Below are 16,971 nucleotides of genomic sequence, written 5' to 3' on the forward strand. Positions count from 1 at the left end.
GACGTCATGTGTTGGAACTGGCCTCACTGGCGGCAATGCGTCTCAGCATTTTGTCTTTTTTTATGATTGGGTCTCTGTTCAAAGTTACGTCACAATAATACTTTGGATAACTTGAGAAGCTTCAAAAGTAAAGCGCAGACAGCGTGTATATTTAAGCATAGCGTTCCCAAGCGGCTTTGCGTACACAGAAGCACGAACTCCTTTGTACACGTTTTCCATTATTTTGTACTCTACGTTCCTTTACAAGCCTCGCCGACAGCATCCCTTAAAGGGCAACTCCGGCGATTTTTCGATGTCTACTGATCTTAATAAAATTTTGAATATATGTTCTCTTTTGCCCTGATTATCTGTGCCAAACTATGTGGCTGCAAGTCACTTGGTTTTCCTGAAATTCAATTTTAATTATTGTTTGCGTTCCCGACTCATGACTTTCTACTGGCCACCTTGTGTTTGTGACGTCAGAGACTACACCGCCACTGTCATTGAAATCGTCGCTTAAATCGTCGCTGTCCAGTTCGGAAAATCTGTAAAAGTTCCCTGTGTCGCCAGGAGACATCATCAACTTCGTTTCTTTGGCGTTAGTGCCAAGTGTACTGTGTGTTTGCATCATGGTAGTATAGGATGTGACGTCAGTGAGTCAGCGTGACGTCACCCAAAGCAGCTACCCGTTTCAGCTTCGGTGTGCTGTTTATTACTTATTTAAAATTATTGATAAATTTCAAAACAATTTGAACCACCCTACCGGTGACAGGTCTGTCAATGCCATTTGAAAATGACAATATCTTAACACGGTTAAAAAAAACGCCGGAGTTGACCTTTAACGTTGCATCCCCATACTTGTAAATTCCCCTCCCTAGTATATTTTCCTCCATCGAACGCCTATGACCACACTTATCACTACATTCCCTTTAGTGGTGCAGTGCATTAAAAGTTTCGTTATGATATACGCATCAATGTCTGAAGGAAAAAAACCTGTCGCACAAAATGCGGGTTACACTTGCTAAGCAGCGACAGTCTGAAAGCAAAAGCCAAAAGCTCCGGACTACTAGTTTAGGTATAAGAATCATAATTCCGTCTCTTCTCTACGCGCCAAATATTTATTGCACTCACTCGCAAGCCCTGAGGCTTTCGCGCAAGGCGGCTTGCTTAGAATGCCATCTACGGAAAGTCCCGAACATGATTGTTGTATCCTGAGAACTATCCATGTGCGGAGTTAGTTACGAGTTATTATGTTTTTATCAAAGGTTCTACAGCAGCAAACACCATTTAGTTAGAGTTGCAAAGAATAATACACATTTTGTAAGGAACAAGTTGACCTAGCAGTGAGTTAAACAACGCAACAAACAATTTCTTATTTTGGCGTCCTATCGAAGATTACTTCATGCAGGCTATCGTGTGCTGTCAGTCCATACATTGTCGACTATTTAAAAAAATTACATAAATTATTTCGCAGGACTTATAAGCATCTTGCAAAGTGTCGCACAAAAAACATGGCTGCGTGGGCGATCATAAATAGAATCACCTCGATCTGATTTACATTGCAGGTGCATTCCAATAAATATAACCCGCCACAAATACAGCTAGTGCTTGAGGATTTAGCAACGCCTTCAATTTCTAGCGAAAGGGGATGCCTGTGCTCGCATGGGGATGCCAAGCAATACGTGAGCACTTTACACACGAATACGAAGAATCGCTGCAGAAATAATGTGACTTGAGAAACGCACATTAAGACAACGGTTCTTTTCAAGCGGTGATTGCTGCGCGTTAGGCAGAAAGAGAAATTTTATTAGTGGAATGTCAGATTATGAATCAAGACAGCTTTGCTTCGAGGTCGCCTCAAGCACAAAGAGCAAGAAATCTGCTCTGACCGTGATGCAGAAGTCATTGGTTTTGTTTCCCAGAAGCCGGGCTTTTCCCAAACAGATCCGGCATATTTGGGAGTGTGGGTTATACGAGTGTGGGTCAGACCCCGGTCGGCCCGAAGGCTTGTCATTCTCAAGAAAGGCAATGTTTTATTTATTTATTTAATGTTAATAGTTACAGCGACGCGACACGCAAACGTAAGCAAACACAAATCTAAGAATAAGTTAGGAAACACCGTTCTGTCAGATAATTTCTCTTAAACGCATTTGTGAAAGCTTTTAGTGTCTTAAATTACTGCGTTTGTCCGTCGTTTCTTAGCGCTGCCCTTCTGTCTCGAATTATGATTCTTGTGTACCTGTAATGGCATCTATTACCGGGGAAGTACAGCAAACTAATATCACTTTCATTACTAGCACGTCACGCCTACAAAAAAAAGAAAGAAAAAAATCAGCGCATTTCTTTAAGAAAGGCTTCCCGTGCGCGCGAGGTCGCTGCCGACACCGAGACTGAGCCACGTGAGCGCCGCACTCGCTTCGGTGACTTTATTGCGTCGTTCACTGCTGCGGCAGGTCGGGTCCCTTACGTCGCACGCGCAGCGCCACGCTCCTGGTGGCGGCCTGCTGCACTTGGTTGGAGGCGAGGCAGGTGAACGTGGCTCCGTCGTCGGCGGCTGTCACGTTGAGGCGCAGTCGGCTGCGCGTCGCCTTGCCGCCGTGCTGGGCCGCTACACGGCTCTGGTGCTGGCCAGACAGGGTGCGGCCGTCGCGCTCCCAGCGGATGCTGCTCTCCGGGTTCGAGCTACCGGACTCGCACGTCAGTACCACCTGCCGGCGAACGACAGGGACAGGTACTTTCATTGTTTGTTGATGGCATCTTCGTCAGATCGTTAAAGGACGCGATGCTAGGACTACAACGTTGCGAAAAGCATTGCTAAAGATGTATTTCACGCCACTTGGACTCCTCTCTATCTCTCTCTATGTTTCTCTCTTTCAACTTTCGACAAGACTTGCATTTGTGCTCATTGCTATCATTTCCAATTTGTATAAGTTACTCTTAAAGAACACATATGGGCAAAATTCAGCTTCCTAAACTATCTTTCTTTTTTAATTTCTATATTGCTCGTTTTCCAACCGTCCATTCCGTATCTCTTCTTACTTCCTGTTTTCTGGGAAAATTAGGTTCACCAGATTGGACAAATTTGAAGTTTATTTGTAACGCAAGAGATAACAATCTTACATCTTGGGCAGTACATTAGGAGGCCCCAAAGTAGAACTGTCTGGGTGACCTCCTGTTTTGCATTGCATACATGAGAATGTATGCATTAACACTTTACGCTTCCTTAGCCATTAAGATTCTTAACAGCTTTTGCCACATCTAGCAAGGATTGTCTAGTGAGCTAGTTGTTTCATGATCGCTGAAAAGCAGCCCTAGAAGACAGGACAAAATCGCTCTGAGTGCCTATGTGCTCCTTCCTGTATTATCCCGTCTCCTAGCACTGCATTTGTGTTGTCACAACAACTTCTTGGAAGAACTGGCAGCACCAAACACCCCTCCAGTTCTCTCGCCATCTCCACTAAGCACCCGCCATTTGAACACTTGTTTTCCTCTTCCTACTCTGTGCACCCACCTATTATCCTTCCCCATTGAGTATAGAGGAGGGTGAGCTACGTACGTAAAGGCTGCATGCAAAAAAAAAAAAGAAATATGAAGATAAAAACAGTTGCTTCTTTAACGAAGGCATGTACCTTTGTCGAAACATTGATTGCAAAGAGATCCGTTGTCCTACTACTGTTGCTGCTTAAATATGCATTTCGAGGATAAGAGGGCCCTATTTCGCTGGCATTCAGTCTTCGTAATACGCACTGTAGTCGGCTTAGTTTGCTAATAAAGCTTCGTCTCTTCCCTACATGGAGCTTTAGCCCAGTCGTAGCGCTCCGGAACGACCAGTCGGGGGTTTCACCGGATAGTAGGGAGAGTGGTGGTCTATAGTAGGCACTGTCAATACGCCGGAAAGATGCGCGGACAGGAGACGCCTCCATTAAGATCAGCTGGAGCCTGGAGGACCAAGCAGAAGTTTTACAGAAAACTTTAGATCTCTCCGGTACTCGGCGTTCATATTCAACGTTTAGCAGGCAACCAAGAAACGTTCTCATTACTCAAACTATAAGCCGATTAGAAAGCGTAAATGGCCCGCCAGTGAAATCGGCGAAGTTTGAAGCCGCGAAGGAAGCGAGCGCTGCAGGAGGGAGGCGCCTAGAGGTGGAGAAGAGAATCGCGCGCTGGGGAAAGTACGAAGCAGTTCGCTGAACACGCGGTAAAGCAACATCACTTAGAGGAAAGCCTAGGTGGCATTGAGCGAAGCGGGGAAGGTGAAAAGGATTGCTGAGGAGGAGGGTAAGCGGATGCGCGCTGGGTTGCTACGTGTCCCGTGTGCAGTATGGATGTAGCGGGTTCGGGTCGTGATAACATCGTCCCCGCACGTAGTATGCTGTATGTGCGAGTGAAAGCGGGCTACGGTGAGCCGACGGCGGCGGCTCAAGCACGCGCGCGCAAGGGAGGAAAGCGGTGAGGTAGCGCGTCGTCTTCCAACCGGGAGGGTGGGGGAGAGTTTCTATTCCGGCGGCTGCTGTGTATGGTGCAGCAGCGCGAGCCCTATCTTGAAAGCGATCTCCGATGTGGACAGCCTAGGCGCACGGAGGGCCAATAGCTTCGTGTGCGCTACAGCATTCACACGTTTGCGCATCACCTGCGTTTACGAAGGCAAATGTCACTGTAACGCTGTTGTATTTATTGTATATATATAAAGATCCGTGCCCTTCCACTCTGTGAAGAAGGATGACAAGCGAAGCTGTGTATGCGGGCCCAGGGTGTCTACCAACCGGGAAAAATGGTAAAACTGAGAATGCTCAGAGATTTTGAATAGTCTGGAAATACTCAGGAAAAATTCAGGGATTTTGTACTTCTATCAGGGGAAATTAGCTGTACTTTTATTGAAAGGGAACGAAAGTCGTGGCACTGCTGGCTCGGGTAACAGAAAGGGATCGTAACTAATCGTCTTTGACGCCGTGTCGTCGGCTGGAGGCGTTGCCAATGGACAGTCAACGACCGAGTTTCCAGATGCACGATAATTCGGACGGCTTCGCGGCACCACCACGTACCCCATGGAGTCAATGTATAAAAACGCCTGAAATTTCGGACGCAAGAACCCTTCGCCGTCCGATTTTCCGGACTTTTTGCCGTGATCGCAGGTCCGAAACTGCATTAATCAAAGCCACCACCACCGCCGTTTTGATTACCTCGCCGCTTCGAACCGGCGCTCTCGCACGCAGATCCGCTGGCAGCCGTAGCCACCACCGCGACAAACGCTAGGCCTAGCTGCTTCGACGTTTGCTATTAAGCTTCTTGCCGTTCGCCGCCGTGTTTCTTTATTGAAAGAATTCGCCGCTGTCAGCAATGGCACCGACTCCGCATTTATGGTCTACGCGATTGACTTCGAAGCTCGGAAAGCACGGCGCATTGCATGCATAATACCGGTTCCCGAAATCAGCGTCGCCTCACTATATCAGTGTTACGCAGTGTAGTATAACAAGCGTGGGACGGGGCAATTGTCACGGGACGCAGCATGTATTCCTTAAATATAAACGCGGCCACCCGCCATTTCCTGTCACAGTACGAGCACTGATATGCCTAATGATATATGCCTGGCAGGCTTTTTCGGATGTACCTGTGGCGGTTTTAGCCCTTAAGGGCAGTAAAAGACATACATTCATTTTTCCGAACTGCTCGATTTTTTCGGACGTTTTCGTGGCCTCTAGGGAGTCTGAAAAATCGGATGTCGATTGTGCAACTGACCAAGAGGATGCTTCAGATGATCCATGGGGTGAACGCGCGGTGGAAGGAGGACGCGAACAGAAAGGACCTACGCATTGATGAATGAACAGGAAAGGAATTTAAGTGTGCCGCCACTTCTTTCAAGGAGCTTCAGCACCAAACAATGAAAGTCATCGCTGACACCGAGATGCAGGTGTCCCTCATCCAGATCAAAATAAACTCTTTAAAGCAGTGAAACGCAACACTGAGGTGTTGTGCGTGGGCTGAGAGTATGTCAGGACAGCTTAGGTTGACACACCAGCTTTTCAGAGCGAATCTCACTTGTGAGAAAGTTCGGGCCGTATACCAATGAGCTTGTCATCAATTGATAGAAATAGCTTATATCCCATTCAGTCACGGCGTCCACATTTGAGGACGTGACCTATCTTTGCTATTTCTGTGCAGTCGTAGCCAGGAATAGAGCGCAAACATTAAACTTACGGCAAATTGAACATTCTTGTAACCTAAATTACTTCCATTTTACTTCTGTGTAATATGTATCGTTACAGAGTACCGCTTTGGTGAAGGCACTACCATGTTTTATGTGATGTTTAGCATGGGGCATGTCAGTAGCAACCTTAACATATATTTTTCTTTCTTTCTTGAAATGCTCGAGGCCACTGAATAACTTGGGCATCTAATTCGCGCAGGGGATTTAATGATCTTAAATGAAGAAACGTAGCATGACTGACTTTACAATATTCAAATATTGAATTACTTTCTAATTATGATGACTCTTCATAAAATGCTCAAAGAGTCAGTCTACCATTTTGATTTGCTTTCACTGGAATCTCAAGCACTATCTATGTTTCACACGTGTATCTACAGTCGATAATAATTCGGGACGAAAGGGGACACTCGAAAATATTTTTTTCTGCATGCATCTCCTTTTTTTGTGTTTGAGAACGTTCGACTGGATTTGGAATGAGTTTTAAAATTTTTTTCAGATATATCTTATTCGCTGCACATTCTGATAACCCTCCCTTCTGATTCCTTTTTGATTAAAATAAGCGTTACTACTTACTATTCAAACTAGGTCAAGTTTTTTTTTATTTTTTTAGCATGCTTACTATAGAGTGACAGCATCGGGCCTGTCTTGACATAACACAAAGTTCTGTGTTACTCAGGAAATTTTGCAAAAGCACTCAGGGAAAACCTGGAAAACTGAGGGAATTTGGAAATGTCAACTTGATAGACACCCTGGGGCCCCTTAATGGCCAACTGCACCCCAGCCGCGGTTTGGCCTTGTATTGCACAGTCTTCGGGGGCGGCCCACGAATGAAAAATCGTTGGTCCACGCGCGGACGCGATCCGCCAGGTCCTAGCCATAGACAGCTGCGCTGTAATATATATATATATATATATATATATATTATTCCGGTTGCACGGAAAGTGACATATAATGCCTGACTGTACAGCCTACCAACGTTTCCACAAGAAAGAAAATTGAGAACGTCGTGTAAGAGACCTTGTATAATATGCAAAATAACGTGGGCACTTTTTACACTTCATATGCGCCATGATGCACTGTTTACAGAAGAAAATACTTGTCTTTGTTTCGAAGTTACAGCGCTGTAAATCAGGCGTTCAATGTCTTTGGAATAAATTTGCTACATTCGCCAATCTTATCAAATTTTTAATTCACTAAGCGAACTGTTTGTGAGAATCAATGAGTACAATTTGACTCTTTCTTTTAGAGGCAAGAAATGTCATGAGGCATCGGCGTTCCGTTCAGCCTATGAAGAGGTGTACGGGCACCGCTTTCTTGAAGGTGCAATCGACTGACCGTCAGTTTAAGAAGTTAGAGGCCCCACGTAAAATTTCAGGCGACGAGGTTTTACTTATTGATGACTCTAACCGTTGTCATGGTAATGTTATACGCTACGCGCAAACAAAATATATGGTGTCGATATTCGTGGTGATTGTCTCATGCTATGCGAGGGGAACCTCAGAAATGGGCTTCTCCTCCCGATTTGTGTTAACTGAGGAACCAGCTTTACAAGTATGCGTCACATAACATTGGCAAGACACCCCGGAGATTGTCGAGGTTCGTACGCACGCGCAGACAACGTACTGAAAGAGAGAGAAAGGGAGATATATTCGAAGAAAAGGAAAAGAAAAGCACACTAATGAGCTGCATGTTAGTTTTATGCGTCTTTCTGTTAGACTGCCGTTGTTCACCAGAGTCCTGATGTAGCTATCTTGATATGAAGGCAACTCATACCATCGCAGAGATGCTCACCTAACGAAGCGCACGTCAATCAAGTAAGCCTTCATGAAACAAGCGAACAATGAAATTGTGCGTCGTGTGTATTGCGTATGAGAATTAAAGTTGAACAATATGAAGTCATAGCTGATTAAGTGATTTTGAACCCATGATTGTATACTACAAGTTGCTTTTAATCTTCATACCCAACTCCCAGATTAACTGCACTAACTGCAGTCAATATTCTACTACAATATAAGTAAACAATGACACTTGTAGTGCATTACGAACGAAGCTCTTAAAGCAAGAGTCCAGTGTCCCATGTGATCAAAGTCTACCTCTCAGTAACTGAATGTTTGCGGGAAGCTTCGTAGATCGTATTTTAGCGCCAAGCGGGACGACGGTATGAGAAAGAAGCAGCAGTTACCTTCTTTAAAGCACATGTCGTTACTCTCGTTCTGGTCTCTCACACTGTGTTTTCACTAAAAATACATTAATAATGAATACTTGCAACTCGCTCAACAATTTTTACGGCACTCAAGGAAATGACAATAAGCAGCGCTGGACGAGTAAATCGCTAAAGGTGTTCATGTCAAATTTCCTCATTTTTGTAGAAGTAACGCGCTCTGAATTTATATCTGCTGTCGGTCACTTTACTCCATCCAAATAAGATAAGGTTTTTCCACCAGTACATCGTACACAGAGAAATGCTTTTGATAATTTAAAGAGCTTTTTGTTCTTGCACGTGCTTATATGGCAGTGTGTTTCAACACGAGCTTGTATGAGCAGCCTCAGGTAATCTAGTTGAACGGTGGCGCTTTTTCTTTCAACCAAGCACGAAATAGGCGCCACTCACCGTGTCACCTTCTTTCGGGGCTTGTGGAACCACCGTGATAGAGACTACTCTCGGAGGAACTGCGATATAAAAATGATGTGTTTTTTTTATAAGTCATTATCTCAACCAACGCAATTATGACGAACTGCTGCCTGCGAGTGATATTGACCCTTTTCGCGGAGCAGTTTGTTCTAGACAAGCGAGATGGTGCTTTCGGCGATGCGGCGCACGAATACGAAACCACTAGCGCTTCCACCTTGTGTCTGTGCGATCAGGTGTCTCAAATGCAACTGCGTTTTCGCTAACGCACTGTGCTTCAATCGTGCTCGATTGAATTTATGTTGATTGAAGAAATGTGCAGTAGTTGGTTGCAAAAATAGTGACTGCCATATTAAGGAATTAAATGAATATGTGTGGCCAAGTTCGCGGACCGCTACTGCAATTGTCCGTACGTGTTACCGACACTTCGAGATGTACGGCTTTGCTTAAAGATACAGAAATTCGCTCATCCACGAGCGTTCTATCGCTAACCTTTAAAGAAAGTGCTTCAGCCCCGGAAGGTCGGCAAGAGTGAGTACCACTCGTTAAGCAACGACACAGGGAGTAGCGCCACGTCCTCTCATAGTAAATTTCGTGCACAATGAATACACATCTACCCCAACTGGCGCGGAATCTTACACCCACTCGAGCGCCAATGTGTCAATGAGTGAATGGGCGCACACTTAAATATATGCGCACTATAAAGGCACAATAAATGACGGACTACACCGATAGAGCACCAATGGTCGAAGCTGAATGTTTCGTGACGGTCCACAAGAGTAAGCGAGTTACTAGCGATAATACATCTTTGCTACGAGGTATTACAACGTGCAAAACAACTATGTTTCAAGTCTTGTGCACAGCAAGAGCAAATCTATGGGAACTGAGCTCACTCGTGAGTGATTAGGCAGAAATAATCAGAATCAGCAAATTTACTGAGTCAGAAATGTGACAAGCTGCTGCTTCAATATATTTGCTAACTAAAGAAGGAAGTGCAAAACAGGCTAATCCTAATTCAAGTGATGAGCGGAAAGTTTGGCTAACTTGGAATACATATTTAGCCCCGCTTTTAGAGCAAGCACCATATGCGCTGTCCGCGCCGTTTAGACATAGCTTAATCATCTCTGAAAGCGCTTTTACATGTTCTCTGAAGCAGTGGCCAAAGCTTCGTGTCGTCCACCCAGTCACCGCCTACGATATCTCCCACAACAGAGGTTTGCTAAGCCGCACCGGCGTCATACACACCCATTGTAAACACGGAGGCAACGGGGGCAGTTGAGGCAAGCAACGGACGCGTCACCACGTGATCAAACGTGGCAGCGCACACGGGATTGCCGCGAAAAGGGTCAACAGGGAAGACAGCACACAGAAAACACATAAGAAATGCACTTTTGAGCGACGTGTGTTGTTTTTGTGTGTGCGAATGTTATCTGCCGGGGTTGCTTAATGGCTGTGGTGTTGGGCTGCTAAGCTTGAGGTCGCGGGATCGAATACCGGCCACGACGGCCGCATTTCGATGGCGGCGAAATGAGAAAACACCCGTTTACTTAGATTTAGGTGCATGTTAAAAACCCTAGCTGGTCCAAATTATTCCGGGCTCCCATAACGGCGGGCCTCGTAATCAGATCGTAGTTTTGGCACATACACCCCATCATTTATTTTTTTAATTGTTTGTGCTTGTATATGTTTGTGTGTGTTTTTCTTGATCAGATGAGCCACCAGCAGTTAGGTGATAATAATAATTAAAGAATCCTGGCAAACACGTAGTAGGCGCGAACAGCTGTTTCCAATGTGATCAGTATAGTTTAAGGCTTACAGTTTGAGTTCACTCATAAACAGCAGCCGCATTTTGTAACGACCCATTGTATTTCTCTTTCTTGTCGGCCTTCGTCATGCATCGGACGTCGCTACCATCATGGTCGCCACGTAGCCGTCAGCACTGGAATCGATCACTTTTGCGCAATGGATGCCGCCATGGTGGTAAGGGAAGCTTTACCGAAAATTAAATGGCTCCTGACAACATATGGCCTCATTAACTACAGCTGTATGTCAGTAATACTCATGTTGCATACGCAATATAGTTTTCGTAAATTACATTTATTTAGTGGATGGTAAGCCCTTGCATTGTGTTCCGCACTTTTGTACTTGCATTTTCTTTTTGTTTCATGATTCGTTAATTACAAATGAAGTCGCTGCGAATAACGCAGTTTCCTTATTATGCACGGTCGGTGGTTAGGTGAAAATCAGTAAAGTGAACAAAGTTTCAGTGGCCTCTTACAAATAACCGTCGTCTTGACGGACGTCGTCAGCGGCTCCGTGGTGGCCGAATTGGAGGCTTTGCAGTGAAACGTCGCCTGATTGTCGTCCGGCTGCGCCATGATTTCCAACACACTCGACACTCCGCTTCCTGTGACCGTAGACAGCGATGAGTACTAGAAAAAAAAAAAGAAATTAGCAGAACAAACTGCAATGAGGAACGGCTCGCACATTGTAGTTTTCACATATAGTAGGCTTCTGTTAATTCGACTTCGGTTTATTCGATCCCAACTGAAGGTCCCGGCTGGTGCCCATGCATATCTATGGGGCACAACTTTCATTATTTCGTTCACAAAATTGGCCCTCACCAAATAATTCGCACTCGACCAGTTAGCATTCACGCGTATGACTGCTATGGTGACCCCAATAGCGACCCCTTTTGTGGCAGCGTCTGTCTCAGAAAGGACAGTGAATGCGTTGGACAACATCGATCTTCCGTCGAAAACACCTATTTGCGGCTTACCTCAGGACAAAGTTCAAGCAATAACGATAGCTAACAATGTCTGATTACGGCATTTACCCAATTCTAAGGGGCACTTTCTTTTCACGAGAATCGGAACGGAACTTTCCCACGCAGTTCAAGCGGATGCTAAAACAAAACCACGTTCGCGGCGTTCGTATGCCTTACTTCATGACACATCTGTAATGCGGCGAAGCTGACTTTAAAAAACCAGCCGTCATTTTGTAACACAAATTAGACCCCTGCTTATTTTTCAAGCTAAAGAAAATAAGGTGCGCGTTAGATTTCTACTTTGCTTAAGAGCTCTAATGTGATTTATACGTTGATTTATTACTTTGGACACATAGAAAGTGACCACGCGTTTAATTAAATTATGGGGTTTTACGTGCCAAAATCACGATCTGGTTATGTGGCACGCCGTAGCGGGGGACTTCGGAAATTGGCACCACCTAGGTTCTTCAACGTGCACCTAAATCTAAATACACGGATGTTTTCGCACTCTGCCCCCATCGAAATGCGGCCGCCGTGGCCGGTATTCGATCCCGCGACCTCGTGCTTAGCAGCTCAACACCGTAGCCGATAAGCAACCACGGCGGGTGACCGCGCGTTTGATTAAGGCACATATTAGAATCGGACAAGTACTTCCAAATGAATTAGCGATGTGTTCTGGTGCTTTTGTTGATTCTTATTTAATTCGACCTACCGGATAATTCAATCAGTTTAGTCGGTCTCGTCAGGGTCTAATTAACGAAGTCAATTGTATTGACTTTGAATTTCTTTTAGAAAAATACAAGGCATTTATTATCGCAGTGTTACAAAAGAAAGCCTTAATGACTCTCATAGTAAGAACTTCGCATGCACTCTCCAACCTCAATGCAAATAGAACGAAAACTCTCGCATACATGACACAAACTTTCTCCCTTAGCGTCTAATAACTAAATTAACTGAATTACGATTGACCACCCCGCATTCTCTTAATTTTTTAATGCTCTTATTGCGTTACATTGAACAGTAAAAACACATGACTAGGATAGCCAACATTGTTACATGTTCGCGAACTGAAAAGAAAATAAATAAAAGTCTGACACATGTTACGCTCATTGCGGGGTAGACGCGTAAGTCCCTTCTGGCCATCATACTGGCCTGAAATAAAGCACGGAAAGCGGCCACAGTCGCATTCTTTAGGCTGTTCGGCACAAGTCCGCGCAAATGTAACCGTTGCGCATTTCCGAATGCCTGACTTCAGGGAAAGTTCTGGAGATAGCGGCGACGTTACCTCCTTGGTGCCCTTGTACCACTTGACCGACGGCAGCGGGTTTCCCCCGATTGAGACGCACTTTATGCGCTGTACCGAGTTGGCCACGATAGGGGTGCCTTCGTCGTAGCCGATTATCACAGGCGCGCGGGGAGGATCTGCGCACCAAAGCAGGGAGGGTGATTCACTGTGTTCCCCATTGCCGAGGAAGAAACGCGCCACGTTACCCACGTGGGACCTGAACGTGTAGATAGACTTATGCACCTCGTGGCATATGCCACGAGTACTGCCAACGATATCTGTGCTAGAGAAATTATTCCGGTGTTTCGATCATCAGGTGATTTAGGGTAAGCGTACGGTGCTTAGTAAATGTGGTGGCAAACATGAGCCTGCAGACACCAAAACGTGGATGACCACGATGTCATGAATTTCTGAACGCAGCGAGTAATTCTGCACAGCACTCTGTCAGCATGTAGTAGTATTAATTAAAAATCCTGGTTATCAGACTGCGTGTCCAGGCTGCAGATATATTCAGCGTTTTCTCAGATCTTGCGGTACTCAAACATTTGACCCTCAGTGTACACCTTTAAGCTAAGCGGCAAGTGACGGAGGGCACTCTAATGGCGCTTCTCAATGGAAGTATGTGCACACATTTCCCCTCTTAACATTCCAGCAGAAAATGCTTAGAAACAAAGAAAGGCCATAAAATAGTGTATAAATTTGGGCATGCTGGTATTTTAGTTTAGCATTTAGCGCACAAAGGACACTGGGATAGTTTCGTCTACGTCTGTCTAAACTGTCCCTGTCTATAGTGCGCTAAACGCTCAGTAAAGCTGTCATCCGCTAAACAGCTAAACTTTCCAGGTCAATTTGAAGAAGAAGAAAGAAACCACATACAGATTTAGCAAGCATATTTTTCTTCAATGAAGTTGTGGAAGCGGTTTCAATACAGCTGTAGTGAATCTAGAACGTTGGTCTCAACTTTTCTATAGTGTTTTTATTCGACTTAGTTGTCTGCACGTAGGTTGAAGCGCATGCTTTATGAAGCAAGAAATAATAATAATGATAATAGACCGAACGTCGTAACACTGAAGAGAAACTTCCGAAAGAATGTACCACTTCATTTATATTTTTTACGTCCGTGTACTCTGGACAGGCATTGAGAAGCCAAGCAGTAAGAAAGTTTTTTTGAAAGGCATGCTTAAGTGATTGTAAACATGCTTTGGTGTCGAATAATACTTTCAGTCAATTGAAGCACTTTCAGTCAATTGAAGCAACAGGTCTCATCATGTTCCATCGGCAAACACCTGGAATTTAGGCATCACTGCGAGTCGCCCTAGTTTGAATTGATTCATCGTGAAACTTTGTGCTATACACAAACGGGGGCGAAGAAAGACACACAAGGACGAGCGCTTTCTAGCAACTGTTTTTATTTATGCGGAAACTTTAGACTTAAGCACCCCACAGAACTGCGCAAAACATCTCAGGATTCCTCAGGATCACGTGAATTGTGTGGAAATGTATAGATACAAGGAAAGTAGCAACACTTTTTTGTCTAACATAACAATGGACGGGTGACTCACACAACCTTCTTTTTGCTGTGAAATATAAAAAGCTTCCATGATTTCCCTCGATGTTTTTTTACAATGCTTAAATAGAATGGTAGTGTTGGCAAAGCCGGGCTTACATGAACACTCGTTGCAATGCAAAGTCAAATGTGTGCTCGGACGTCCTTGTAAAATAGACAAATGTTCGCTTTACCTTGTGTTCACACCTCTGGTGGTTTGTCCGATGTCCACGTGCACGGAATTCATAGGGATCCCATAAACAACATGCTTTATGCATTCAGCAAACTCGTACTTGTGCCTTATAATAGAATAATTCTTAACGTCATTCTTACCTTCAAACAAACACTTCATATTTTGTTATTGTTTTTTGCCGAAAAAAAAAAACACCTTTACTCCGTAGTTTCCTGCTACTTCTTTTTATCTATGGGAGAGGCCATGAACATAAGGAATTCTAGAAACATATGAATTTTCTTCGTTCTGCCTGCTTTTCTCTTTGGTTGGTTCCTTTTCTTGTTTTAACTTCTTCATTAGTCTGCCTCACGACGCCTGCAATACTGTGAGTAGTCAGCCAGCATCCCGTAAAGGGGCAACCTATAGATCAGATGCTTGGTTCACAGAGTGAAAACACGATTTATTATTATTATTATTATTTGTTTTGAACACATATACACATATATACAGTTAACAGGAAAGGGAAGGCGAGGAGCAGGCTGGCAACTGCCACCGGAAGGGGCACAACGCCTGCCTACTCTTCTGAAGGGAGGTGACAGCAACACAGAAATGGAAGATAGGAAGGAAGGGAGGAAAGAGGAAAGGAAGAGCAACAGGACAAATCTAAAGACTAAAGTAGAACACAGTACACTAGCACGTTGTTCCGCCGAGTTTCGACTCTGCAGCCGGAATTAAAGTGACGCCGCATCGAACAGCCTCCACAATTATCAATCACATCCAGTGGCTAGTTTGCTACGCGGCTAATTGTGCGCTCCACGATGAGACGCCAAGTATAGCTGCACGCAATCACCGTTTCACTGGTAGTCGGTTCACAATATACTCTACAAGGTGTTTGAACCCGCCACTAGGCAGACCGAAAGCACGCAACCACTATACCATTCTTGACAAGCCTGACAAGCTTTGGGGGTCAAGCCACACGTATCAAGACAAGGCTGCGAAAAACCGGACGCGATACATCACTTGTAAAATGTTGTTGCTGGCTAATTTTGGCACGACATTTACATAATACGCGAGAAAGATACGTCGGCAAGGAAGCACAAGGAAGAGCAGTGTCTTACATATGACTTTGACTGTCACCGTTTGGACGACTGTTGCCTGCAGCTTGTGGTTTTCTGCTATGCACGTGAAAGACTTGACGTCGGGGTCCTACGAGAGAAAAAAAAAGGGGTGGGGGTGGGGGATTGCAATAAGGACGAATGCGCTGTGGGCAGTGGAAGACGTAAGCGTGCGCGTCTCTATTATTTTGGCAGAAGCCTTTCTTGTACTAAATATGTCGAGCAGCTATTAGAAGCCGTAGCGCGTGACCTGTAAAACCAACGTTATGTAAGAACAAAGGTTTCTTTGCGTTGTGGATGCTAAATACAGGCAGTAGTGAGAACGTCGAATAACTAACATTTCAAGTATGCTCGGAGCCTAGTATTCTGCCTGATGCAGACTGGCGCGGTTATTCATAACAAAAATACAAGAATACACTGTGAAGTTGAGCGCTGCCTTATAAAGCAATAGCATGTTACCGTGGTTCATAAATTACCAGCTAGAAACTATTCCTTGTAATTGTGTAGTTAACAGCGAAATGGGAAAATTCGCTAACAATGTTGATGTATATCTATTGGTGCAAATATATAGTGCCTACGTGCAATTAGTTGTTGAGCATCAATCACGAAACTATCAAAATATGTTTCAAATTGAGACATTATGAACGCATGCACAGGTCTACATTTTGCGATTGTAGATTTACACATAAGTTAGTTAGCAACTAGTGCGAGGGCGAATAATAAGCGTAACGCCAAGCGACAATTAGGCAAATCTTCTGCTACACTGGTGTTGCAGAGGAATGTATACAGCCCCATGGGACGCCACTGATTTGTGATTTGTTTCTGTCCCTAAGATGTAGTACAATATAAACCGACAGAAGGGCACGAGAACACTTTTTCTTGTGTGTGCGTATACATGTGCTGCTATTTGAATACCACGCTGTGAATGACCATTTGATTTGTGCTCAATAATCACGACTGTGGGCATCGCTTCACGAATAGCACCGTTATCTCAGGCTGGTAAAGGTAGAACCCACGAGGACTTTCGTTTCGTCGGGTTAGCGAATGGCGTAACGTTGATGATCCTATAAAAAGCCAGCCTACGGACGAAATTAGAGTTTGAATGGAGAAAAGCGATATCGATTTAAGGTTACTTTCATAAGGCAGGCGCTCAGGCCTTATACCACATACGTCCTCTGTACGAAAGTGTAGCGCTTCTCCATTTTTCAATGCTAGCGCCTACTTGGAATACCTTCAACAGTAATGACCCGTTTCCGTCGGTTAGGTCTCTCGG

General features: G+C 44.6%; 1 protein-coding gene across 1 annotated transcript in view; it reads right to left on the reverse strand.

Annotated features, from left to right (window-relative positions):
• LOC142582244 (nephrin-like) overlaps positions 1 to 16,971 on the reverse strand; it is a 71,817-nt gene that overhangs the window by 25,937 nt on the left and 28,909 nt on the right. Inside the window, exons 9-13 of the mRNA XM_075691707.1 lie at positions 15,702 to 15,789; positions 12,866 to 13,002; positions 11,092 to 11,245; positions 8,796 to 8,854; positions 2,447 to 2,687 (exon numbers count right to left, since the gene is read on the reverse strand). Coding sequence (XP_075547822.1) covers positions 2,447 to 2,687; positions 8,796 to 8,854; positions 11,092 to 11,245; positions 12,866 to 13,002; positions 15,702 to 15,789 — 679 coding nt within the window. The remainder of the gene's footprint in view (positions 1 to 2,446; positions 2,688 to 8,795; positions 8,855 to 11,091; positions 11,246 to 12,865; positions 13,003 to 15,701; positions 15,790 to 16,971) is intronic.

This window comes from Dermacentor variabilis, chromosome 5, assembly GCF_050947875.1.
Source record: "Dermacentor variabilis isolate Ectoservices chromosome 5, ASM5094787v1, whole genome shotgun sequence".
In the NCBI taxonomy this organism is placed as follows: domain Eukaryota; kingdom Metazoa; phylum Arthropoda; class Arachnida; order Ixodida; family Ixodidae; genus Dermacentor; species Dermacentor variabilis.